General features: G+C 45.2%; 1 protein-coding gene across 7 annotated transcripts in view; it reads right to left on the reverse strand.

The window, feature by feature from the left end:
- Nucleotides 1-27,875, reverse strand: part of CACNA1E (calcium voltage-gated channel subunit alpha1 E) — a 3,100,882-nt gene that overhangs the window by 64,795 nt on the left and 3,008,212 nt on the right. For all 7 annotated transcript variants that reach the window (XM_069641436.1, XM_069641438.1, XM_069641434.1 and 4 more), the window contains one exon: nt 3,998-4,097. In XM_069641436.1, coding sequence (XP_069497537.1) covers nt 3,998-4,097 — 100 coding nt within the window. The remainder of the gene's footprint in view (nt 1-3,997; nt 4,098-27,875) is intronic.

A 27,875-nucleotide genomic window follows, 5' to 3' on the forward strand; every position in this document is an offset into this window, starting at 1 on the left:
GCACCATGTTCCGAAATAATGGTTACATATTAATAATGACTTCAATTTCTAAGTGAAAAAGAATTTTAGAGAGGTACATTAAGTCCCCCACCAAAGCACAAGTCCATAATTTACTCTCAATTGCCATTAGCATTACCCTCTTTAAGAGGTAGCCAGGTTTTAAGTGAGGTGGGAAAGAAATGTCTACCTTTTTGGACACCTGCCCAGGTCTGCCCTCTATGGGAACAGGGGTGGGTGTGTGGGTTTAGAGACAGATTCCCATCTCTGTCTCCTTACTGTATTGTTCTGGGACTCCTACATGCAGGCTAAACATTGCCACTGAGAACCATTTACCCTCTCTATTTTGGTGGGTAAATGAAAAAGCAAAGTGATCCCCAAAAGAGGACAACCCCCGCAGATATTTAGACAAAACGGTAAGTTACAGCTATGGGAGCTAACTCACAGTAAGTCATATTCATGAGAGATTAATACTCCAGGAAGTGAGATCCAGGGTGGATTTATGTTGATAGAATATTCTAGGCAAACAATGTCTTAGAATGGGATCCTCGGGAAGGTAATGGTCACCTAGGGGTGGCACGTGTTGTATAATGCTGGCAAGTTATGCTGTGAGTGAACTTTGCAACAGGAAGTGACCATTAATAGAAATAGAATGTCATGGGAAGTGACATCACGGAAGGGGCATACTAGAATTCCACAGACACAGGGGCAAATTAAATTGCCTTCCTGCTGTCTTCAAAGGATTGTAAAGATTAGAACTAAGATAAGCACCAAGAAGCGGCACCTCTGTAGTACAATTACGATTGGTAGCATTTTAACATCTTGACAGGGAAGAGCTTGACTCTTGAGTTGTATGTCATGGGAATGAGTGCAGGGAACACCAGTGTGTCTGAAGACAATACATTCCCAGATCTGTTGCCAAATACTTCGACACACACACGCACATACAGACGCTTTTGAGTGGAATGCACAGTGGTTTCTAACACTGCAGTGGAACAGATAGTACACAATGGCACACAGACTGCAGTATATCTGTTCTGGAGAGGGAGTAAGGGTCACAGTGTTGTGCCAGGGTGAGCGTGTAGTGGGTGCGGAGGAGCACATGGTGGTGCATGTGTTCATGACACAGGTGAACACGAGACCCTCTGTCACGGACACCACTATGGACAAGGAGATGAAGACAGTCCCACAAATCCCCAGTACTCCTGATAAAGGGGATGGCTATCTGATGACACATTCAACTGAATACAATATAAGCAGGTGCCAGGGGTAACACTCCCCAGTTATTGGCTCAAGGACTTACTCCACAAACATTCTGCATCACAGAAAGGAAACTCTGCTGGCTACACAGGACATGGTGGCACACCAACTTGTCCAGAATTTCATGAAAAGAAGCGCTCCTGCCAGTGTTAACGGATAGGTTCTCTGGATCATCCCATACTAGTTATGGGGAGTACCTCTGTGTATTGAACTGGTACACATCACAAGCATGTAGAGTTCTCACACACAGAAAGGCCAATCCAGTAAAAACATAATGATTTGCCACAGTAAACTAGAGGTACCTATAACTGCCCGCCAAGGTCTGTGGATTCCGGTGGGAAAGTTATACATACATACATACACACACACTTTGAGAACTCTCATACATAGTTCATAGTTACATGCAGGAACAGCAAACCCATACCCACACCAGAATTTTACTACAGAGGAGTTAATACAAGTGCCCTTGCTGGATAAGGAGAGATCACATGATGGCCGGCCAACAGAGGATAGGCATCAACCAATCCCAGATATCTGCATCACTTTGAGCCCTTCACAGGTGGCCTGTGAAGAAGCGCATAGAGTTTAAGACCTTGTGCTTGGTTCGTAAAGCCGGACTTTATTTCATCAGTAGTAGATGTGTACATTATGTACCAGGCAGACATTTGAGATCTGAATCTAAGGGCATGATAGTAATCCCCCTATTTAGATACCAAAGGTGGGGAGTCCGGTCCTACCGTGTTCAGGACGCAAGGCTATAGAATTCTCTTCCACTGAAATTGCGCGTTGTAGTTACCCATCTTGCTTTAGGTGCGAAGCAGTGAAACTCCGCTCCCAATAGCTCCTGCTCACTTCAGCCTCTGACTACAGGGTACAAAAAGGGACAGACAGATGCATACATGTCCTTCCTTATACTAATACTAAGTACTAACTTGATTTTAAGGATTAATATAGGCAGGGACACCGCATAGATGGAACCCTGCACATAATAATGGAGGGATTCCCATTTCCTTTGCTGTTGAAGAGAATGTGCTTCCCTTTGGGTGAATACGAGGAGCCATTAATTGGTTGTCAATAAGAAGGTAGGTCAGGTGAGGAGACATCCTGGTCCGGCCTGGAGTCTCAAACTCAGCTGTCAGTCTCAGTTCTCTCCGCAAGCACCCGCACGCATCAGTAACTACACATAACTGAATATACTTGCTGTGTAGAAAGAAGGCAGCGAGAGATCCCGAACCTGATCAGTTTCGTTCACATTGCCGCCCTGCCCCAGCTGAGTTCTGATCTAATCACATACTTTTTTTCAGTCGGTAAGCAAGGATGAAGTATAGATTGGGGAGGGGTATACCTGGTAAGCCATTTTGCAAAACACTTTTTTCCAAAAGCGATGCAATGGACCGATTACAAGTAGGGCCATTTATTTTCCCTTTCTTACACATCAGAACTACCATTCCTGTCATCCCAGTAGGAGTGAGTTCCCCAGGGCTCTAGCCTATTGGCACATTAGGGCATTGATTCAGATCTCTTATTAAGCAGAGATTAAAGTCCTCTTCCCTACTGAAGGTTTTGTAAGATTTCATCTGATAAATGGGGCCTCTACCACATAGTCATTAAAGTCAGAAAAGTTCATTACAAATTACTGAACTCCTCATAATTTAGAGCACATAATAACAGGGAACAACCAAATTCTGGCAAAAATATCAAGAATGAGGAAGAACAAAAATCTGTTGTTAATCCTTATTGATGTGATCCGTCCCATTGTACTATAAGCAAATAACAGGTCGTAGCTATACCAACAATTTGACTATAATAACCACATAAGAACAGACATATATTATCTAATTCTAGTGCATCCAGTTAGATACAATGCACATTTGTACACACGGCAACCACCTGTACGTTGAACACTTAAACCCACAGTGAACCCCAATCCCAACCTAAATCCGTAAACATGGCAACGTGTAATCTTCAGGATTTATTCATACTTTGCATGGATTGGTCGCACAGTAGACATTCACCGAGCACACACCATTCTTCATATAAGTACAGCCAGGCAGTGCTCTTTGGCAAACAGTCACAACATCCAGGTCAGACCCTTCTGGCAACTCACAGCTCTGAATGTGCACACACTATGAGCACTTTTGTTACTTCGCATGCCTGCCCTGGGTTTGCTTCTTGCTGAGCGGGCACGACCGGTGCAGATGGGGGCTCAACTTTACCAGGGGGTAAGAGATGTAAGAGGTGTACACTGTGTACCATTGCACAATTAGGAAATGTTGGTGGGCATGGAAGATAACAATTACAATCAACTGAAACTAGGCTTGTATTGCAAGTGGGCCCACAATCCCGGAATCCTGATTGTCTGACAGCAAATAAACATTTCAATGCGGCTCTTACACTGAGCATCAGACCACTAGAATGCTGGCAGGTCGAATGCAGACAGTGCAGTGGCCGAGGATTTCTGTGCCAATATTCAAATGTTTCTCTTTTGTCTTTCCTGTTTTTAACAGGACATTCGGCCCCCATTGGGTGGAATGTTCTAATAGCAAAATTTCCCTCCCCCACCCGTTGGGCCGCTACCATGTGGCAACGCCCCTTTGGAAATCACTCTCCTATGGTACATTGAGGCATCCTACACTAGCTTGGAATCTATAAGGAGCGATGGGGAGAGGAGATGTGCGGTTGGGGGTGGGGGGCATGGGGCATTGTATCAGATGGTGTAAAAATTACATGTTTTTTTTACCAGAGAAAGCTTTTCCTGGAATGGTCCTGGTCGCCGGTCCATACATGCAGGCTGGAATAACTCTTGGGGTGTGAGAGGGCTCAGAGAAGGGAATCCACTCCTGCAAAGAGATTCAAAGAGGTTTATAGATCTATCTGTAATCATCATGCCATGCAGTGGAGCACAGATCAGACATGGAAAGACAAAGAAGGGTTGGTCAGAACTCGCGGCCCATATCACTGGAATCTACCCGCATAACCTGATCATCACAGCAAGTAGCACGGCACCAGGAAGTGGACCCAGTATTGCATCTGGTAAAGACTCAAGGCAGAAAAGCGAACAGCGTCACAACATGGCAATGGGCAAGGCTTTCACAACTCATCAGCCCTTGACAGGGAGGACTGTCGCGCTTCACCTCCACGTTACAATACAATTAGCACATTCTCCATTGTATGTATTCTTGACATTTAGTGACTGATACAAGATGATGGTCAACATACAAACTTGATAGTAGGATACAGCAGGCCAACAGCTGTTGAGAGCCCAGATGTATTCCAATGGCAGGAGAAACAGACATTGAAGTGGTTCTGAAAGCTCATGGTATGGGACTCCTTTCTAGAATTACAACACTTGTCCGGTAAAGGCATCCGAGTGCCAGCAGATCCCCACCTTCAGCTGATGATGTTCCAACACAGGGATGAGATACTGCTCTTGTTCCACAGATGCCTCACTCAGCTTGCAAACATTTGCTATTCATTGTGTAGCCGACTAAAGTATGCATGACACATATATTGCAATATGATTTGGTGCAACCAAAAATACATTGGTGGAGGAAAGAATCCTAGCTGATGAAAATCAACAGAACAAGTGAACATGTTGTTGTACTCAAGTATTAGCCCTGGTGATGGAGCTATATCATGTTGCACATTATCTAGTGTTGCTGCTCCTTACTGCCGCCAGCCAGGAAAAGTACTGTTTAAGGTAATACTTAAGTGCTTTGAGACAGCCCAAACGACTTTGACTCCCTCAACATTGATGCACATATTGTAACCTTGATTTAAGTCATGTAGTGCTGGAAAAGATTTTCTGATTGCAAAGCTTCTCACCATAATTTCCTATGGAACCCCATTCTTTTTGCTCTGTGTTGATCCTGTTCTGATCCTGCCCTGACCTTTCAAGCGGAAGTAAAGTCTTCAGCTTCACTTCCCCTGCCTTTTGTTAATTGTTATGGGGAAAATGATCAGTCCTTCAGACTATCAGTACTGGGAAAGTATGCCTACCTTTTCAGTTCTTGTACTTTTTAATATTGCACACAGCACCTTGCAGTGCAATGGGGATACGAATGTATCACCATAGCTTGTTACACATGGGATTTTTGGTTACTTTTATTTGTGCCTAAAAACAAGCTGGCAGCAGCAATTACATTCTTTTTATTATTTTTGGTGTGCACATTCACGTTTACTGTGTCGTAAATGGCCGTGCCACGAGATGTTCGCTTGCTTCTTTGACCTTCTTCTTGCTTTGCCAGGTCAGGAAATCCCTTATAAGGTCATGCACTTGCATGAGAAAGCTGCTGCTTTCACGAGGTGTGATGCCTTTTTCTGTATGTGTCCCAGAAATGGGGTGGGACTGTCTAGTTCCTATCCACATCACTGGAGCCAGAAAGTCTAGGTGTGGGGCAAATGTGAAACCAGTAGTTTTCCTTGATTGGACTGGCTGTTTGAAATGATGCAGATCCTTACCATTGGTCGGCTTGGACGTTCTTCCGGCAGGGATTTTGTATAAGAAGAGGACCCCTGTAGCTATTTCTTCAGGTCATCATGGAGCCAAGAATCCCTTAAGGAAGAGCAGCCTGCTGAAAATCGGAAGATGACTCCTGAGGTGCCCAGCATCCCTTCCAGTAGCCAGCCTGTCGAAGCCCTGCTCCTGTGCCTGATCTTCGAAGGCCCGTCAGCCTTTAGACTGCCTTTGAGCTAGTGGGACCAACTAGTCACAATGCCTTCTCGAGGATCCTGCCCTTCTGAGTCTTAGGAAGTATCCCTGGATTGCCCGGTAACCTGACCAGCTCTTTGGTGAGATACCTCACCAGAAGCAACGCCATTCCACTTTCGACTCTGAAGCTTCGGTGGTCGCCAGCTTGTGCCAGTAGTAGCCTTCTCCCCGAATGTCAGCTTTCCATCTTCACAAGAACCTGTCCTCGAGCAGCTGCTGTAATGGCGACTGGAGGGATGCGTGTCGTCGCTTTTGTGCACAGACTGTCACTGGAACTCACTTGCCTCCAACCTGTGAAGTGTACTGAAGAGGACTGAATTGGTGTATTCTGCATTTCTTCACCGAAAAGTGTTGCATCTTGGTTTTCCATTCAACCGTAAGAATCGTCGAACCTGCAACTCCTGGGAACCTATCATTGGAACAAATGGTGGTAGATGGAGCCCCCAGTGACCTCCATAAGATCCATCAAGTCATTTGGGAAAATCAGAGTCAATGGGGTAAGTAAACGAGGTGTGCCTGTCCCCCCTGTCGTCTATAGGATAACATTGGGAACAAGCACATTTGTCTCCTCATTCCATTCCACTCACCTTTTGGTTGTCAGTGCTGGGTCGAGTATCCTGCCCCTGGGTTAGCCTTGGGTCTGGAAGAAAGGAAAACACATACTTACCTCTGGTGAAATTGTTGTAGAAATGTTTAACTGTCATCAACACAAGTCTATTGAAACCTACCTACAGAAACTTCACTATGGTGAAAAATATTGTGGCTCTTGTGACTTTCGGCACAAGGTCCCATTCATCTTAGAGTTTGGACTTAAGTTATTGTCTTGTGATCTGGTGCCATCCTCTACTACATCTGAAATACTTGCCTGCTTTGCTGATTAAGTCATTTGATGTATCTTTGAACTTATGATGACTGTGTATATTTGTATCAGAGTGTTGTAAGATAATACCACCTGGTAGATTCATTTTTCAGTGTGTTCAGAAGGCCTACAATAAATAAATATGTGTATACTTGACTGTTTAAACTGAATTATTGTGTGGCCTACTGTGTGGACTCATTGATTGTCCTTGACCCCACCAACACTTTCCTGAGACTAAGCCTCGACTGCTCATCCTCCTACCTTGATTGGGTTTAGGCTAACTTCTCAGAGCTCCCTGTTCATCATAGCTAGGGTGGCCTCCTAAAATCTGTCCACCAAGCCAGATTCTCGAAAATCCATCTTAACATGTAGGCAACACTGTTTATACTGTGTTTCTATCCTTCGTTGCAGCCCCTAGAATGCATCTTAAACAATACTGGTTGCCACTACACTCGACAAAAAACCGGGCAATGCAGATTTGATATGCTATGTTATGTTAAAGGTACTTATATAGCGCACCGTCGCCAACGGAATTGGTCCCCGGGCGCTCGGGTGGATCTGTAAACAGGAAGGATGGGTAGGGTTAGTCGGGAGGAAGGGAGCAGGAGAGTGGGAGAAGTGATGTGCTGTTGGCAGCTTCAGCTCGGTATACATCGAGTGCTGGGCTTTGGTGCTAGTATCGGATCGGGCAAGACCTCGAGTGCTGTAGGTGATGTTTATGTGTTGTTGATGAGGTGTGGTAAAGTGCGTGCGGATTGCTGGGCGAGAGATGGTTGTGTGGCTTTGTGTGGTTTTAGTATGCAGAAGATTGAGGGTTGGTTTAGTGGGGTCTGTATCCTGATTCAGGTACTTCTGATTCTGTTAGAGTTGTATCCCTGTGGGTTGAGTTGATGCTATTGTATCGTATGCATGATATGTATTGGGAACACGGAAACAAGTATGAGCCACTGGAAAATGGGCAATATTTTGCAGACTATGCAAGTTACCGGCCTGTGAATGTATTGGGGCAATGCAGACTAGTATGAGCCACTGGATTGGTGTCGAAAGGTTTGGGCAATGCTGAATTGTAGGAGCCACTGACCTGGGGCAATGCAGACTAGTATGCGCCACTGGAATGGTGTCAAAAGGTTTGGGCAATGCTGCATTGTAGGAGCCACTGACCTGGGAATGTATTGGGGGCAATGCAGACTAGCATGCGCCACTGGAATGGTGTCGAAAGGTTTGGGCAATGCTGAATTGTAGGAGCCACTGACCTGGGATGGGAATGTATTGGTACAATTCAGTATGAGCAACTGCAAATTTATGTAATGTAGAAGAAGAGTTTAAATACATGTCTAGTTGTGCAATAAAACAAAATGTCTTAAGTTATATGTTGTACTTTTTTATTTAACTAAAAATGATATCGCCTCACATTGATAGTGTGTGTAGGGGCATGCATGCACACATCAACCCTTTAGCTTTCTTTAATAACTTGCAAATACCTTAAACAATCAATGCTAAACTTGCCAGACATTTCGTTCCAGGGGCGTTGATGTTGAACAGTTATTTTTGTAAACTGGGCTAATATTCCTATTTTTGGTAAGTCTCACGCATTGCTAAACAAAGCTACTGTAGCTCAAATATCAGAGCACCCTCTGACTTTCTACCACTCCCTGTTGAATTCACTGCCACTCAACCTCTCCCATCCACCCTTGTAAGCATCCTTCCAATTTTTCAGCCGCACGGCTCCATCAACCCATCCTTCTCTGACCTAGACCTTCTCCTTGACTCCCTTCTCACAAAAGCCCAAATGGCACTCATGGGTTACTTTAACCAGCCCAAGGTCTCGTACGGAAAGATTTGTTTGTTGTTAGGCTGTGCTTGCCAGCACCTCCCTATATTTGTAATTTGTCTGCTTCTTTTGTGTCCTACTGATTGGTATTGCGAGCTGCTTATTACTTATAGTAAAGAGTAAAAAGATTCCCCAATTATCAGCGCAACTCATAAATAATCCACGTCATGCGGTTCATATATTGTTCAAATTTATGTGCAAATTCTGTTTCATTACATCACAAATTGTAGTGGGTTAGTAACTTTGGGACTTTAACATCCTGACATGTTGGTTTAGTGTGCCACCAACTCTTACGTCCAAATTGTTTCACCCGTCGGGCTTTTTAAAGGCAGTTTGTAAATAATAAATCTCCAAGGTTACAGGTAGGGAGAGTCAAAACGGAGGATCAGTAGTTACGTTCATCGATAAATAAAAGTCAATTAAATAAATTAAACAGAAAATGGGTTCATAAATTGATCAGTTTGCAACCCTAAAAATTAGGAAGAATAATAGGAAGAAATAAAGATACAATCATAAATCATGTTAGTATTCTTTTGTGTTTTTATATCTACAGATCCTTTGTAAGACATTAGGGATCCTTTGTCAAAATTGTCAGAAATGGTTTTGCGAAGGGCAATGCAAACAGGTCTGCATACTTATCAGGCGGAGAGTGAATCAGGTCAAATTCGGTGATGTGTGGTTGTTGGTGACTATTTTTTTTTTTTGAGGATGGGAAATCAGGGCCAGGTGTACTGTATGAACACAGTGATTTTCTGTTATGAAGCAGCTATATTTGGGCCTAGATTTTGCTCTGCATCTTTAGTTGGATTGCGCTTAGAAAATTATTAAAATATAAGGGTTGCAAAAATACCTTCTAGTCTTTCATTGGTTAGATCTGGTGTATTCATTATGTTTCCATCTTTGTTGTTTTAAGTCTAGTTACATTTTCTTAGCCGGTTAGAAATACACCATGTATATTTTAAGATTTGCATGTTCTTGTATTCTTCTGTGCTATCATTGTTGATATCCTGCAGTGCTCTGCTGCGATTCTATATTTGTCTGGAAATAATTAAGGGTGAACTTAGTCCGTAGTACTTAGAGCAGAACTTTCTTTCTGGCCTTCGATCCTATCCTTCGACCCCCACCCGGGAGGTGCAGCTGGCCAGGATAAAAGGCTTTGTCAGGTCTTAGCCGGTCTTCAGGAAGAGATGTGCCCCGTTGGTCCCTTCAGCCCCCATCAAGAAGCGCTTCCCACCAGCACAACGAGGTGCCTGGGAGCTATAAAATGGCCACCGCCGTGTACAGCATTTCGGATGGCAAGCAAAAGGCTCTGTTGAGCCTGGTTCCTGATTGGCTGCAAACAACATCAAAAAGAAGAACGACCCCCAGCCGGGAGGCGCAGCCGGCCTGAATTGAAGGGCAGGATAAAAGGCCTCTTCAGGTCTCAGCCGGTCTCTGACAAGCCTGCGACCCGCGAGATTCCCTGCCTCATAGGATCAAGCCTGCTAACTCTGATCCCATGAAAGGTAAACATGGAGACAGGCCCCTATCTGCTATCGCTGTCCATTGTATTCCTTGCACCCCCTTTTATGCCACCCGACAACTACACCTATGCCCAGTAGTCAGTCCCTCAAGTTTAACATCCCCTCCCACCTGGTCGCATAACGTTATCACCTTGCACGCACCCGGTAGAACTGCTGTGTGTGTAAATGCATCCCCATGTAAGGACCGGACATCCACCCGGATACATTCACTATTAGCAGACAGACCTCTGAACGAGCCCTTATGGCGATCTTCATCAACCCGCCGACCTTTTCACGATCCATTGGACTCAAATCACATGGCTCATGCAAGATCTGGTCGCACCGCTCACCTTCACTGGAGTCCCACTGAACCACCTTTATGCCAGTCTAGTGTGGTCAGGGAGCAGACCCCCACCACTGCTCTGGTCAAGATGGCCACCTCATGTAAGCCCTCTTGCCCAACACCTATCAGCTACCAGCCATCACCTTTGAAAGAAACTTTAGACTTGGGTCTAGAACAACCAAGGTACCCCGACTATCACAGCTCATGAGCATAAGTATGAGGAATCTCAAACTTGACACCACTTATGTCAAGAATAGAAGAAAGCACTACCCCCTTCCTATAGTAAACTGTCTAACACATCTGGATAACACAACTACCAAGACCCCCACCCCCAACACAACTTCCAAACAATACGCCTCGCAGACCCAGGCTCCCATGGTAGCTAAATCCTTGATCCACAAGTCCAACAAGCTGTTACGCTCACCTGGCTCCCACAGAGGCGTCGATCTGAACTGGACAGCTGCGGTCTCCACCAATGTGACCCGTAGGGCCGAGATGACGGACTGGACTGGCCCACCTAGCTTCGTTTGCTTGGCCTGTAGGAATATTCTTCTACAAATGGAGAAAGGGAATTAACCACCGTGGAGTTGAGTGTAAATCCCCCCAAACCCCTACTGTTCTCCCCACGGATCACCTTTGATGTCCCCTCTTATAGTCTCACCTGATGGTTTGAAAAGATGAGCTCTCCATCCTGCATTGAGCGCAGGGGCGCATTGATAACCAGTTGCTTCACTGGCTCGAAGGAATTGGTGAGTTCCAGAACAATATTGACTCCGAAAAGTATGTAGTTCGTAAGAGTTCAAATGCATGACTTTCACTCTTGTCCGATTCCTTGCAGATTGCAGCTTGACCCTAGTGAAGAGTTCCTCGTGGCAACCGGTAATATTCTGGTAAGGATTTGTATTTCCAACACAGTTCGATAAATAATGTCAATATGTAACCTGTTGCTTTCTCCCTTATTCAGGCACTGAGAGAAAGTATGAAGTCTTGGGGAATAATACCTCCGGTGGTAAAATCAGCTAAGTCTAATGTGGTGAGGAGGGTTCCCCTTGATAGTCCCTTTGTTTCACCTTGCTGTCCTTTTGTTTCCCCTTAGGGGCCGGGGTTCGGCGAAGATGCAGTGGAAGCTGCGCCGACCCGTGAAGAGGAATAGTACCCCCGGTGGTAAAATCAGGTAAGTCTATGGAGGGGTTACTAATATTCCTCTGTGTATTCCCTTGGCTCACCTTGCTGTTCTTGTCTACTCCTTAGGTGCCGGAATGCGGCGGGAACATGCAGGAGGATGCGGTGGAATGTGAAGATGCTGCGAAGGCAGGTGAGTTCAGCGCGGCGCTGCAGCAGGCGAGGCGACGCGCATGAAATAACTTCTTTCTTCCAGCTCAAAGGCGCGATGGATCGGGAATTCAGGTAAGGATCAAAGGTATTGCTCTTGTTCTAACCTTTTCTCCTTCTTTCTCCCTTTTTCTAGGAGCTCCAAACACGAGGCGGTGTGGCAGAAGGCTGGATGCAGACTTGCAGGCACGGTGAGCGTTAAGCTGCTGGATGCAGAATAACACGAAGCATGTGCTGCTCTTTGGGCGTGGTTTAAATAGCCTCCAAAGTAGTCCCAGGTAAGTATTCCTCCCCAGCCCCACCCGAGTAAAAAATAGTCCCTAGGTAAAATAGTCCCTTCCAAGCCTGCATCAGGTAAGCTTGCAGCATGGTCTGCATCAGGTAAGTTCTACTCTATGAGCCTGGCGCTTATGGCGCCAGGACTGACTCTCCATATGAGCCTGGCGCCATAGGCGCCAGGACTGCACCCAAACAGCCCCTAGCAGGGGTTTTTGGGCTTGCCCAAAATAACTTGATGCCTGCTTCCGGGGTTGCTGGGCCTGGTCTGGATCCCCGGGGTAGGCATCATGACAGCACTCCCCCCCAAGGCCCCTCCTAAAGTCGTTCTTCCCCGTGGTTTTGGTTTGTCTGGGAAATTTCGGTGGAATCTTTTCACCAATCGAGGTGCATACACGTGGTCACTAGGTTCCCAAGACCTTTCCTGTGGTCCGTAACCTTTCCAGTCGATTAAATAAAAAAGTTTTGACTTTACCATCTTGGAGTCCAGGATGTCTTTTACCTCAAATTCGGGTTCCCCGTCTATAAGGATGGGGTCTGGTGGCTTGGTTAGTCTTGTCCCTGGTTGCACTGGCTTCAAAAGTGACACATGAAAGACAGGGCGAATTTGCATATTAGCAGGTAAGTCCAACTTGACGGCCACCGGGTTGATAATGGCCTTAATAGAGTAAGGTCCCAAATATCTAGGGTTAAAGGCCCGCGTTCCCTTGAGAGGTATGTGTTTTGTGGCCAACCATAGTTGATCCCCTATCTGGTACTGTGGAGTATCACTTCTATGCCGATCAGCATCTTTCTTATATTTCTCCTTCGCTTGTTTTAAATGTGCAGTTGCCTCCTTAAAGGCTTGTGTAATCGTAGCGTGTATATGGTCCACTGCAGGCATTTCTAAGTGTTGGGGTGAGTCAAGATCTGAGGTTCGAGGATGGTGCCCATATAGGGTATAAAAGGGGCTTTGTCCAGTTCCAGAATGTACTGAATTATTGTATGCATATTCTGCGATCCAAAGAATGTCCTTCCAATTACTCTCAGTTTGATGTAACATACAACGCAGGTATTGTTCAAGAGTCTGGTTGGTCCTCTCCATTTGACCATCGATCTGGGGGTGGTGACTGGTCGATAATCTCACGTCGATTTGCGCCAATTGACAACATTTCTTCCAAAAATGTGAAATGAATTGACTGCCCCGGTCAGAGACCAACACGGACGGAAATCCATGTATGTGTCAGGCTGAGAGGTCCTGCGTCCGCGGAAGCTGCTGAACCCCCGACAATCCCCCTGAGATGTATTTCCCAGAACTAGATTTCAATTCAGCTCTGTAAATTACACCCCAAAGGGAAAGGGGGAATGGGATAACAAAACAACACCAGGCAGACTGCGTCAAGGCTAACCAGAGCTGAACCTGGCTCTTCTCTTGAAATTTCTTAGAGAAGCTGATAAAGAAGCTGAAAATCTCTCTTACTTGAGACACTTGAAATTCTCAGCAACTTCTTACTTAAGGCACAACTGGAAGTCTTAGTTCATTGTCTTTTTTCCAATATGCCCTGGATGTTCAGTTAGATTGTCTTTAAAATATTCTTTCTTGTTCTTTCAAACTTTTCAAACTATTTATAATCATATTGAGTTTTTGAATCCTTGAAGAAAAAACACGTGCTAAACGCACACGCAGGTTATTTCCATTCAGATTAACGATGAACTGTACATAGAAATCTTCCTGGTTGAAGAACACGCGCAAACGAATGAAGACGCGCGATTAAAAGAATTCACACGCGCAAAAATCCACACGCGCATTAAATCCACACGCGCATTAATCCACACGCGCAATAATCCACACGCGCAATAATGTTTTCGTGCAAAACACGCGAAATAAAAACACCCGCGCTCTTGAGTTCAAACGCGACGAATTGATTCTCACGCGCAAAATCACTCGCGCTGGAAAACACACGCGCTCTTTGTTTCATACGCGACGTATTGAGCCTCACGCGAAGAAACACTCGCGCTATTAAACACACGCGCACTTACATCGCACGCGACAAACAGATTCTCGCGCTCTGAACACCCGCGCTAGAAATCACATGCGCTCTTTAGTTCTCACGCGACGTATAGCTTCTCGCGCTACGGATCACCCGCGCTATGAAATACACGCGCATTTAAAATCGCACGAGACAAAAAGTTACTCGCGCTCGGAGCACCCACGCTAGAAAGCACACGCGCACTTGAATACGCACGCGACAGTCAAATTCTCGCGCTATGGAACACCGCACTGGAAAACACACGCGCACTCCGGGAGTTCAATAGTTTTAGTAGATACACAACTTTTCCCAAATTTTCAAGGAGAATGTTATTATGATGAACAAAGTTACAGTAAAAATAAAGTCACTTATCTCCTGAGCGAATTCATAAGGATTTCCTGCTTTTCCTGTCTTCAAAAACGAATTCCTGCCAGCTGATGACTTCTCCTGTAACCCCCAAGAAAGTAGCCGCTCAACTGCTGATGTTTGAAGGATTAAATCCACCAGGCCTAAGACTAAAGCAGGAGCAGCCACTAAACACGTCCTCTCAGATGGGGTTTTGATGATGAAAGGCACAGAGTGACAGTTTAGAATGTTCATTGTTGTTCTGCATTGTCTTCTAACCAATCAGAGCTGTCACTGTGAGGCTCCATCTTGCCTTGGGTCTGAACCAGGATTCTGAATCAGCAAGTTAAGGCCAAACCAACTATAATGGAAAACTTCCCACCCACACAAAGCTAATCTGAAAAGGATAAATAAAGAGAAATAATGAAAAGGAAACTTGAATAAAGGAAGGAAACCTGACAAATAAGGGAAGGAAACCTGACAGTATGCGAACAATGTTTTCGAGGAATTCTTTGGCCAGAATTGAGGCTGAAGGAAATCCTTTTAAAGGAATAAAGTGGGCCATCTTGGAAAAAAGATCCACAATAACTAGAATGGTGTTAAAAGCATTACAAGGAGGTAGATTAGTAATAAAGTCTAACGATAAGGTGTGCCATGGTGTAGGCGGAATGTCTAAAGGTTGTAAGAGCCCAGCTGGTTTTTTCTTTTGAATTTTGTTTTGGGCGCAAATGCCACAAGACATCACAAATGATTTAATATCTTTTCGCCAGGTGGGCCACCAGAATTGTCTTAATTTTAGCTTCAGTTTTTGCAATACCTGGGTGCCCCTCCATTAGGGTATCATGATAACGGGACATGACTAGCTCTTGTAGTTCCTTGTGTGGCAGAAATAGCCGCCCTTGGTAATAAGGCAGATCATTGGTAACAGAGTAGTCCGGGCCTTTCTTTACCCAGTCCTGCAGGGCTGTAGGATCAAAGAGTTGCTGGATCTTTACCTGAATGTCCTCTAGTGTCTGTAGAGTAGTCATGCCAAGAATCCTTTGTTCGGAAATTATAGGTACTGGTTCTGGGTTCACTTCTGCCTCTCCCATTCCTATTCGGGATAAGGCGTCTGCTTTACCATTCTTACAACCTGGTCGATAGGTTATCACGAAATCGAACTCGGCAAAGAGCAATGCCCATCGGAGTTGACGTGACGATTGGGCCTTGGCTGTTTTTAAATACTGTAAGTTCTGGTGATCGGTGATCACAGTAATGGTATGCCTGGCACCGAGAAGATAGTGCCGCCAAGTCTTGAAGGCGGATTTAATGGCTAATAACTCCTTGTCGGTAACCGCGTAGTTTAACTCGGGTGCCGAGAACTTTCTGGACCAAAATGCTACTGGGTGAAGCTGGCCAGTTTCAGGGTCCTTTTGAGACAGGACAGCTCCCATGGCTAGACTGGATGCATAAGTTTCCACTATGTATGGAAGGTCAGGGCGCGGGTGCTTTAATACAGGTGCAGACGTGAATTTCGCTTTCAGCTCTTGGAAGGCATTTTCAGCTTCTTCAGTCCACATAAAGCGTTTATTTTTTCGCAAGAGTGCTGTGATGGGATGTACGACATGTGAAAAATCTGGGATGAATCTGCGGTAGAAATTGGCAAAGCCGAGCATGCTTTGTACTCCTTTAACTGAACTTGGTGATGGCCACTTAAGGATTGTGTCCACCTTTCGTGAGTCCATTCGGACTCCCTTTGGGGTCAGGATAAACCCAAGGAATTCAACTTCTGTGGCATGAAAAACGCATTTTTCTAGTTTTGCATGTAGTTTGTGGTGGCGCAATTTCTCAAGGACTGCTCGGACGTGCTTCACATGGTCAGATTCTGAAGAGGAGTATACTAGAATATCATTGATACATATGACAACACAAACATCAATGTGTTCACGAAGGACATCGTTCATGAAGTATTGGAAGGCTGCTGGTGCATTGCACAACCCGAAAGGCATCACCTGGTATTCGAATAACCCATACTTAGTGCGAAAAGCAGTCTTCCATTCGTCGCCCTCTTTTACACGTACCAGAAGGTATGCCCGCGGAGATCTAATTTAGTGTATATACAAGCGTCATTCACTTGGTCTAGTAGTTCAGGGATCAGAGGCAATGGGTATCGGTTCTTAACAGTTATCTGGTTCAATGCGCGGTAGTCTATGCACGTTCTGAGGTCATCTTCCTTTTTGGGCACGAAGAACAAAGCTGAAGATGCAGGGGACTTGGATGGGCGAATAAAGCCATTGGCAAGGTACTGGTCTAAGTATTGTCGTAGGTGAAGGTTCTCAGGTTCCGTAAGGGCATAAATCCTGCTACAAGGGGGTTGTGCACCGGGTATGAGATCGATTTGACAATCGTACGATCTGTGAGGAGGTAAGGTGTTTGCCTGTTCTTTTTGGAAGACATACTGGAATTCTTGGTATTCTGGAGGTAGTTGCATTACTGCTGTGGTTACTGTGGCCAGGCCTGTGTTCTGATTTTTCTTTGGGTAACAGGTTTGTGCACAATCCGGGAAGGTTATTCTCTTCTCTCGCCAATCAATACAAGGATTATGTGTTTCCAACCAAGGTATCCCCAGTATTATTTGGAACTGTGGGGCTTTGATTAGATCAAACACAATAGTCTCTCAATGCCCATCCTGACCTAATAGTGTCATCTCTGCGGTGGAATGAGTTACAGGCCCAGAGGCAATTTCAGTTCCATCGACTGTGGTGATGACATCTGAGGTGGTTTTTCGGCAGAGAGGTAGATTCATCCTGGAAGCCAATTCATAGTCCACATAGTTTCCTATGGCCCCACTATCAATGTATGCCCTTACTGCGTGCATACGCGATGGCTGCCCTGGATCTACGAGGACTATTGGTATGATGAAATGCGAGGTCTGAGTATCCTTCTTCAAGCTCGGCAAGCGGGCCTCTACACTTGTCGGGCGTGGTCGTTTCCCGAGTCCGACTTCATATAGCTTTTATCAGCAGCTCCTACCACCTTCTTGGGTGGTTTTACAGGGCAATCCCGTAGAAAATGCCCAGAAGTTCCACAATATAGACACAATTGCATTTGACGTCTCCTTTCTCTTTCCTTCTGGGTTAAGGGTCCTTTAACCCCTCCGATTTGCATGGGTTCTGAAGCATCTGCTCCTTTTGGGTTAGCGTGGGTTTTGACCAACACCCGATTCTCAAACTTGGCTCAATCAGCCTTTCTGTTCTGAAGTCTGTGATCTAACTGGACCACTAAGTCAATATATTCAGCGCAGTCTTGAGGTGGGTTCACGACTTGAGCCAAGACATCCTTGAGTTCTCCTCGAAGCCCTCGATGAAATAACGTGATTCATTTTACCTCCGGCCATCCAGTTTCCACTATCAACCTATTAAAGGTTGCGATGTAGGATAGAAGGTCCTGGTTACCCTGTCGTAGGGACAAAGTTCGTTATCCAGGGCCTGTCCTTGGCAGTGCCGGGCAAATAGTCTTTTCATGCTCGTTTGAAAGCCCTGAAAATCCCGAAGAATTGGGTCATCCTGAGTAACTAGTGGAATGACCAATCAGCTGCACTGCCGCTGAGATATGACAATACAAAGGCTACCTTGGCTTGATCGTTTGGGAAGGCTCCAGGTCTGCATAAAAAGTGCAAGCGGCATTGGTTCATAAACACGGCAAACCTTTTGGGATCTCCGGCAAAGCGTTCGGGTGGAGCTAATGGAATATTTCCTGGTAGGTTTATTTGCACAGGGTTACCCGATAACACAGGAGCTGGATTTCCCCCGGAACCAGGTAGGGGTGCTTGTCCAGCCTGGCTTTACAATAGTTGCCTAGCAAGGTCATCAGTTCGCTCCTTTGACAAAAATCAGTTCTCTCCTAAGAGCATTGGTTTCTTGACGGGCGGAATGCACCTCAGCCCTCAATTCCCCTAGTAATTGGGCCAATTGGTCAGTCTCTGAGGTATCCATAACGCCCGGGTGGGAATTTGTGGGTAGGCTTCATGTTCTGTTACGCTCACCTGGCTCCCACAGAGGCGTCGATCGGAACTGGACAGCTGCGGTCTCCACCAATGTGACCCGTAGGGCTGAGATGACGGACTGGACTGGCCCACCTAGCTTCGATTGCTTGGCCTGTATGAATATTCTTCTGCAAATGGAGAAAGGGAATTAACCACCTGTGGAGTTGAGTGTAAATCCCCCCACGCCCCCGCTGTTCTCCCCATGGATCACCTTTGATGTCCCCTCTTATAGTCTCACCTGATGGTTTGAAAAGATAAGCTCTCCATCCTGCATTGAGCGCAGGGGCGCGTTGATAACCAGTTGCTTCACTGGCTCGAAGGAATTGGTGAGTTCAAGAACAATATTGACTCCGAAAAGTATGTAGTTTGTAAGAGTTCAAATGCCTGACTTTCACTCTTGTCCGATTCCTTGCAGATTGCAGCTTGACCCTAGTGAAGAGTTTCTCGTGGCAACCGGTAATATTCTGGTAAGGATTTGTATTTCCAACACAGTTCGATAAATAATGTCAATATGTAACCTGTTGCTTTCTCCCTTATTCAGGCACTGAGAGAAAGTATGAAGTCTCGGGGAATAATACCTCCGGTGGTAAAATCAGCTAAGTCTAATGTGGTGAGGAGGGTTCCCCTTGATAGTCCCTTTGTTTCACTTTGCTGTCCTTTTGTTTCCCCTTAGGGGCCGGGGTTCGGCGAAGATGCAGTGGAAGCTGCGCCGACCCGTGATGAGGAATAGTACCCCCGGTGGTAAAATCAGGTAAGTCTATGGAGGGGTTACTAATATTCCTCTGTGTATTCCCTTGGCTCACCTTGCTGTTCTTGTCTACTCCTTAGGTGCCGGAATGCGGCGGGAACATGCAGGAGGATGCGGTGGAATGTGAAGATGCTGCGAAGGCAGGTGAGTCCAGCGGGGCGCTGCAGCAGGCGAGGCGACGCGCATGAAATAACTTCTTTCTTCCAGCTCGAAGGCGCGATGGATCGGGAATTCAGGTAAGGATCAAAGGTATTGCTCTTGTTCTAACCTTTTCTCCTTCTTTCTCCCTTTTTCTAGGAGCTCCAAACACGAGGCGGTGTGGCAGAAGGCTGGATGCAGACTTGCAGGCACGGTGAGCGTTAAGCTGCTGGATGCAGAATAACACGAAGCATGTGCTGCTCTTTGGGCGTGGTTTAAATAGCCTCCAAAGTAGTCCCAGGTAAGTATTCCTCCCCAGCCCCACCCGAGTAAAAAATAGTCCCTAGGTAAAATAGTCCCTTCCAAGCCTCATTTGGCTTGGAACTCTTGCAGCATGGTCTGCATCAGGAAAGCTTGCAGCATGGTCTGCATCAGGTAAGTTCTACTCTATGAGCCTGGTGCCTCTGGTGCCAGGACTGACTCTCCATATGAGCCTGGCGCCATAGGCGCCAGGACCGCTCCCAAACAGCCCCTAGCAGGGGTTTTTGGGCTTGCCCAAAATAACTTGATGCCTGCTTCCGGGGTTGCTGGACCTAGTCTGGATCCCCGGGGGTAGGCATCATGACACAAGCCCAAACCAACAACCCCCACAGCATGGGTCACAAGAGCTGCCCAGTCTCCAGAACAAGCTCGCCTTATAGGTTCCCCATATTAATACAAGGTCTATCCCAGCACACGCACTGGATATTAATGACCTAATTCTAGCACAAGACCATGACCTGTTAGCCATATTCGAGTCTTGGCTAGACACAGCGTCAGGCCCAGCTTTGTCTCTTGCCATACCAGATGGTTACTCTATCCTGAGGACTGATAGACTAGAGTCCAGAGGAGGAGGGGTTGCAATCATATCCAAAGACCACCTCCAATTCAGACAAACTAACATATGAAAGCAAACTGTGATGTGCTCTCACTCAAATTACCTATCACCCCAAATGACTCACTTAACATCCATGTAAATGACCGCCCTCCAGGCCCATTGGCATCCTTTGAGGAGGAGCTACTACACACCTATCTGGTCCCAGCGCTGAAATCCTGCAGGAGCAGAAGAATAGCTCACCAGATCCCCCAAACCGGTTCACCCAACAGTCAAGGGGAATAACTTCTGAGTTGACCAGACCGGGGGAAAAGGGGAAGTGGAGATAATAACAAACGGACATGTCCTTCAGGTTCCCTTCTGCTTCCAATGACTATGAACACTGGAAATCCTGTAAAATTCAGCATCAATTTAGTATTACCATGGCCCTCTCTCAAGCACAGTAAAAAACAATTATTTTCCCAACCTCCCTTTTACCTGTCTGCCTCTGCTTCCTGCTGAGAGGCTAATTAAGAGGATGGAGTTTCTTTTTTCACTGCAAAATTTACTTGAAACTGGAGAACTCACTCTCTCTATTCCTAAACCCTTGTATGTTAGGAATTCTCTGCTCCTCTGGTCGGCTACTTCAACTTTTAAAACAAACACTGATCAACTTTAAGCATTGTTGCTCTCTTTAAACTGGTTGACTTTCACTGTCTCTAAAGTCTTCAGCCTGCACCAAAAAAACTATGGATTTACTCTTTTGAATTGCTGCACGTGAATTACATGTAGACTTTCTCTGCCGCTACAGCCTGCTGCTTCTCACTCATTCATTCTAATCCAGCTTCACCTGTAGACTCGATTTCCTTGTAAATGGATTTTCTAAACACTGCAACTTCCTCTGACATGCTACGGTCTGTTGATGTCTTTTCTGAACACGCGCACGCGAACAGCTGACTAGCTGCGCCTGTACTTAAAGACGGAAGACTATTCAGCTTACATGCACATCCGTTATTTTATTTACCTTGGCTGTGAATTCTCCCGGAATCACCCAGCTGATTCCTCGTTCGCGATACGCGGCTCCCTCCTCACACAACCTACACTTTGACCCACGCCGCTAGGTCCTTTTTTCTAATGCATCCTTCTCATTACGCGACGCGAGGATTCTAGCATTGCAATGCTCACTTTAACACACACGCGTGTGCATGAATAAGGTTTCTTTACTTCGCTCTTGCAAACACACGCATACTTTAAAAACTCATTCAGCTTTTACACATTATTTACAGTTTCCAAATTAACTAAACAGTTCACTAAATTTACAGATTCTCTTCTTCTGACTTCCACTGACTTGTTATTTACAGATCTCCATCAATGAATGCTCATGCAATTTCTTCTTGGCAAAGTTGTCAAAACAAGTTATTTTTACGGTCACTTATCTGAATTTTAGTCTCTGGCATTTCCTGCTGGCTTTTCTTCTTGGTTGAGTGATTTTCTAAATTGTTTCTTCAGTCTTCTAAGGAGCTCTTGAGCACTGTGACCTCTCCAAATCTGGTCTTGAATGAAAGGCAGTTTAGAACCTCTCCAGAGGTAACAAACTGAATCACAGTAGTCTGTAGCCAATTATTGCTGAGCAGGAAGTTGACCATCTTGGACTGGGAGAATGGCAGCTGACTACCATGAGGTCAAGGAAATATTGTGAATTCAACCCAAACACCACCTAAAACAGCAGTATAAAAGCCTCCAGTAGCCAGGGACCTGACAACACCCCAGGGGATAATATCAAACACTCCACCAGAACCATTTTGCTGGGGGACATAAAACCTAAGTCTCAATGACCCTGCCGACCCGTATGCAACCTCTTTGGTCAATGCACTCAGGTCCCTTGGCTTCCAGCACTGTGTCACAACCCCAACCCACAAGAAAGGCTGCATACTAGACTGGATTGCAGACCTCAAAATCCAGGTCACGATGTCCGCTAATGTACTATGTCCTTGGTCAGATCACCCCATTGTGTCATTTTCTTTCGCGCCAGCTAAACTGGTTTCACCTCCCCCCGCTCCACTCCCATCGATATGCATGAGGAGCACACGTAAAATAACTAAAGAGAATATTATACCTCACCTCGCACTTCTACAACCGGAACCTCTCCACTCTGATGACCCTAGCGTTCTATCAGAAATCTGCCAAAAAACCCTGTCAACAGCTGTCGATAAGGTAGCCGCCTTAACAATCAGCAAAGCAAAACCAGGCAGACATGCTAATCTGTGGTTTACCTCACAACTCCTAGAGCTACGTTCTAAGAAAAGGCAAGCAGAAAGTACTTGGATAAAATCACCTTCTGAAGCCCCCAAATCACATTTCAAGAATGTCGCCAGACAATATAAACAGGCCATCCTAGAAGCCAAATTGGCAGCCTACAACACTACGCCAGCTCTAATACCCTTGACATTTTCAAAATTGTCAGGGAACTAGAAACAACAGATACCCCTATCCCCCACCCCCCCACGGTCACTATCACTAAAGATGACTCATGGTGTGGTAATAAACAAAACACCAGCAACTACACCAGCTGCACACATATCTGGTGCACCCATGCACCCTACGACATTGTCTCTACTGACCAGAACTACGGTTCCCGAGGGCGTTCAACCTACCAGCGCTTTGAGGTCATACCAATGATATATAAGGCACTATATAAATGGCAAAAAACAAAACATAATATTACATATGCCCGGCATCTACTGTCAAAGACTGTGCAGAGACCCTGGTCCCTTTTATCACAAGGTTACAAAATGCCTCCTTTGATTCTTGCCGGGTCCATCTAACCTAAAAGAAGCTTTGGTTCTACCACCAATACAAAAACCTGATCTAGATCCTAATGATCCCACCAACTACCAACCCATAACAACTGCCCCCTTCCTGTTAAAAATCCTAGACAGGGCCACTTACAATCAAATACAGTACTTCCTCGAATCCAATCATGTCCTAGGCATGCACCAGTCGGGCTTCCGGCTCTGCCATGGGACAGAGTCAGCCTTGCTCGACTTAAAAAAACAATTGAATGACCTCAGAGACCAAGGCAAGTCAGCCTTGCTCCTCTTGATTGACCTCTCTGCCGCCTTTGATCTAGTCAACTATAAAACTCTTTGCCATCACCTCAAGACCTACGCCAACTTCTCCCCTGAAGCCACCACCTGGGTCTCTTCCTTCCTTGAGGGAGCCATGAGAGTGTTCACAGAAACGGCCAGCGCAACGCCAACCACTATAAGCTGTGGTGTCCCACAAGGATCTTGCATCTCGGCCACCCTATTCAATATTTTTACCAAGCCCCTTTTTGACCTGCTTGACTCCGTCGGCATATCTTGCACAAATGATGCAGACGACACTCAGATTCTTCTCCCTCTAACTGGCACATATGAGGTGGATGCCAGTTCCCCTAACAAAACCTACAATCCAGGCATGGATGGCCACAATCCAACTCTGCCTTAATGACAACAAAACTGAGCTCCTGCTCCTAGGCTCACCAGCTACCTTAAAAAAGCTTGACCGGCAATATAATACATTCAGTATAGATGGGCACCCATTCCAGTATCCTCCACAGTGAAAACGCTGGGCGTCCACTTCGATGCCACCCTCTCACTCAGAAGGCAAGTGAACTTCATTGCGCTATCGGCCGCTTGTACAATCAAGCTCATCAATGCATTCAGGCAATTCCTCACACCAACTAGCTGACTCACCATCGCAAGAGCCTTAATCGGGTCCAGGCTTGACTACTGCAATGCCCTGTATGCAGACACCTCCATTAAAACATCAGCAAGTACCAGGTGATTCAAAACAGTGCTCTCCGCTCCGCCCTGAACATTCCCAAAAGAGAAGATATCTCCTCAGCAAGAAGAGAGGCTCACTGGCTACCTATTCGGGAAAGGATCCTCTTCAAAACTCTCTCCATCACACAAAAGTGCCTATCTGGCGCGGCACCCATCTACCTCTTGATAGGAATTGCCAGAGTAAAAGCAACCAGACCAGTGAGATCACCCTACGTAGACTGTCTCGCCAAACCTAGGTACAATCTAATCAGAGCAGGAGGATCAAGCTTCCCTTCTCTGACTGCTAATCACTGGAACTTGTTACACCCTGCTTTAAGAGCAGACAACTCTTACTATACCTTCCGCAAAGCACTGAAAACATGGCTGTTTGCCTAACAATGCTGAAACTCTGTTCGACTGTTTGACTGCTCGTGGACTGGAATAGATCACAGACACACCTACCTATATGTTCAGTATGTATATTTGGCATTGAAACTTCTGTCGGTACCCCTTGTCTGTTGTTTCCCTATCTGTAAACTCACCTTCCCCGACTTGCATCAGCACCTTGATGCCTACAGGCTTAGGCGCTTTAGAATTGTAAAAATAAAATGAATAAATATTTCTAATGTTCTAACTAGTCTGGTCAGTGTGCTATGTTAGTGTTAAAGAATACAATTATTCCTTGCATAGTACGTTTTGCAAAGCCCTTGCTGTGCTTTGCTAGACATGGTTCCATGAGTAATACTTAATGCAGTTCTGTAGTTTGGAAAAAAGCGTTTCTCTTGGTGCCTGGTCTTTTCCATGCAATTATTCCTCACATAGTGCGTTTTGAAAAGGCCTTGCCATGCTTAGCTAGACCTAGTCCCATGTGTGAATCTAAATGCATTTCTGCAGCTTGGAATAAAAAGGTTTCTCTTGGTGCCTAGTCTTCTCTTTAGTGCAGGAAAGGAGAGGATTGCCTCTACACCCCATCCCATCTGTTTACCTTAAAGTCAGGGGTTTCGTTCCCCGTCCTGATCTGCGGTCTGTTCGGGAAGCCGCTCTGTGTCGGTTTCGAAAGAAAAATGAAAACCCGAGTCATTTAGTGTTACTGAAGTGATCACATGATCATAGCCTATTGACGGTTTCTATTAAGAAGGCTTAACTAGCGATTTGTTGTGTAGTATTTCGTTATGGCTGCCCATTCTGGTGATTAACGTCCAGTTATCTGGGGTAATCAATTGCTTTATATGGTATAATCATATTTCACGAATTAATATACCAATGTATTGCTAAATGGATGTTAGTTCAGTTTTAGTTGATTGCTATTTTTTCGGACCGTTCGTTCATTTCGCCAAAGGCACACATTTTGAGCTCAGGTTTTGTCGGTTTTGAAAGAAAAATGAAAACCTGAGTCATTTAGTGTGAATCGAGTGATCACATGATCATAGCCTGCGGCCGATTTCTATTAGGAAGATTTAACTAGCATACACTATATTGGAGGGGTGTAGTATTTAGTTATGGATGCCCATTCTGGTGATTAAAGTCAAGTTAACTGGGGTAATCAATTGGTTTAAAAGGTATAATCATATTTCACGAATTGATATACTAATGTATTGCTAAATGGATGTTAGTTTTGTTTTTTAGTAATCTTTTTCAGACTGATCGTTCTTTTCGCCTCAGGCACGCTTTCTGAATCCAAAAAAAGTTAGATGGATCTGGTCATTATTTGGGGGTACAATTGGAATGTGTTGGTGTAACAGGTGGCTCCTGTGAGTTCCTATGTAAGTGTGTTTCATTAGCAAATTTTGAGTCCAGAGAAAGGTTAAATGAATCTGGCCATTATTAAAGGCTAACATTAGAGTGTTACAAAGGAGTGTGGGAACCCCCTCTATGAGAACGAAAATGGGTCAAATACCCTGTTCTATGGAACTTATTTGACTCAGGGGGGGTCTACAACCACGTTTTAGCTCACTGCACCTTTCACAGAGGAGAAATAACTATTTGCATATCAGTCTTTATCCCACCCACAAGAGCAGTCCAGCACCGAAATGCTAGGTAAATCTTTTCTGAACAAGAGTACCATCAGCAACCCCAGACACGTATTTTGGCCTAGTCGGGCCTCATCAGTGAGGTGAAGCTGAGCCTCCCTAAGACACAGTGAGGAAGGCGTCCACGGCTGGATTACCGTGGGTTACTTAAGGTGAAACCCCAAGTTTTGCAAAGTTAAAAAGGAGTGTGGGAGCTCCTCTAATGAGAATGAACATGGGTCAAATACTTTGTTCTATGGAATTTCTTCTACACCGAAAGGCTAGGCAAATCTCCTCTGAACAAGAGTACCGTCAGCAACCCCAGACAGGTATTTCTGCCTAGGTCGGGCATCATCAGTGAGGTGACCTTTTTGTGTGTAATATTAGAGTGTACCTGGTGACTAGGCTCGGACTGGCCTATAGGGCAATAGGTCCACGGCCGAACCAAAAACTCAAAATGCTGGTGTGGGCCAGTTCTTTGGGTCAAAGTGGGCCACCTTTTTGGTCAATGTGTACCAGTTTGATGAGCGACTTCACTATGCAGCTTGGAGTTTGGACCAGTGTTGCTGAATAAATATTCTTTAAAATGCACAATTTTTATCACATTTGTATCAAAAAACTCCCCCTTGAGTACTATTCAAACAGTGTCATGAAAGGAATGTATAGCCATTTGCAACTGTGGGCCACATTTTCATTGGTGCCCGAGACAGCTTTATGGCCCAGTCCGGCCCTGCTGGTGGCTTCTGTGAGTCCCTATCAAGCATATGTAAAAAGCACGCTTTTGACCAAGAGAAAGGTTAAAAGGATCTGCCCATTATTTAAGGCTTAATATTTGAGTATATTGGGGTTACAGGTGGCTCCTGTGAGTCCCTACGTAAGCGTATGTGAGAGGACAGGCCTCTTTCATAGTATGGATGAAAGTTTGGTGTGATCAACCCTATACCTGTGGTGGTCATGCTAAACTTGTTGGTATGTCCTTAAGTATCTTACAGTATTTATAGAAATTATTGCATCTCATTATTTGTGTTGAGACCATTTTGTGTTGTTCTGAATTTGCATATGTATCCTGCCTTCATTTTTCTTAGATCATTCTCTTTATCTCCTGAATGTGCTGAGGGTTTCATCTGGTAATTTGCCACAAATGTTAATCGCTTTTGGTCCTCCTTGGCATCCATGTTCATCCAATGTTGCGCTAGTGGGTACAGTGAGTCTTGTTTGTTGATTGAGTTAAGCTACTATTCCAAAACGAACTTATCTGACTGCGCTGCCAATGAAGATCTTGTCACAGAATCGTACAATTATTTAGACAACTTAGCTGCTACGAGAGTTAAAAAATGTGTTCACATACACTGTGTGGCATTCATTGCTGTATTTGATTGTTTTGTCCAAAGTATATATGCAAAACAAGCAAAATTCACATTTATGCAATCCTTTAGTTTTGTTTCCTTCATTACTGGCTCCCATGCTCCTCATGTGGCTAGGGCAGAGTTTGTCCCTTAGTGTTGGTTCTTTTGAAAAGGTGATCTGTAGTTTACTGCCTATATATTCACTCAGATGGTCGTCTGTCAATAAAATATGCCAATGTTTCTTTAAGGTTCAGTATAGCTTTATACTCTCTCCACTATATTGTGTGATAAATCTGACTTCATCCTTAGTGTGACTTCTAGGTGTTTCTTTATTCTTGTCTATGGTTAGCTCTACTCTCGTCCTTGTCATAATCTTTTTCTCGGCAGTTGCGTTGCTCTTTTGTGCATATCCTTGTGTTATAAATCTTTCTTTTACTAGGTTTCATTGTTGCTCGTAGACCTCTTTGTCACTGAAGTTCCTTTTCT

Source organism: Ambystoma mexicanum, chromosome 1q (genome assembly GCF_040938575.1).
Source record: "Ambystoma mexicanum isolate Mex_15411 chromosome 1q, UKY_AmexF1_1, whole genome shotgun sequence".
NCBI classification, from domain to species: Eukaryota; Metazoa; Chordata; class Amphibia; order Caudata; family Ambystomatidae; genus Ambystoma; species Ambystoma mexicanum.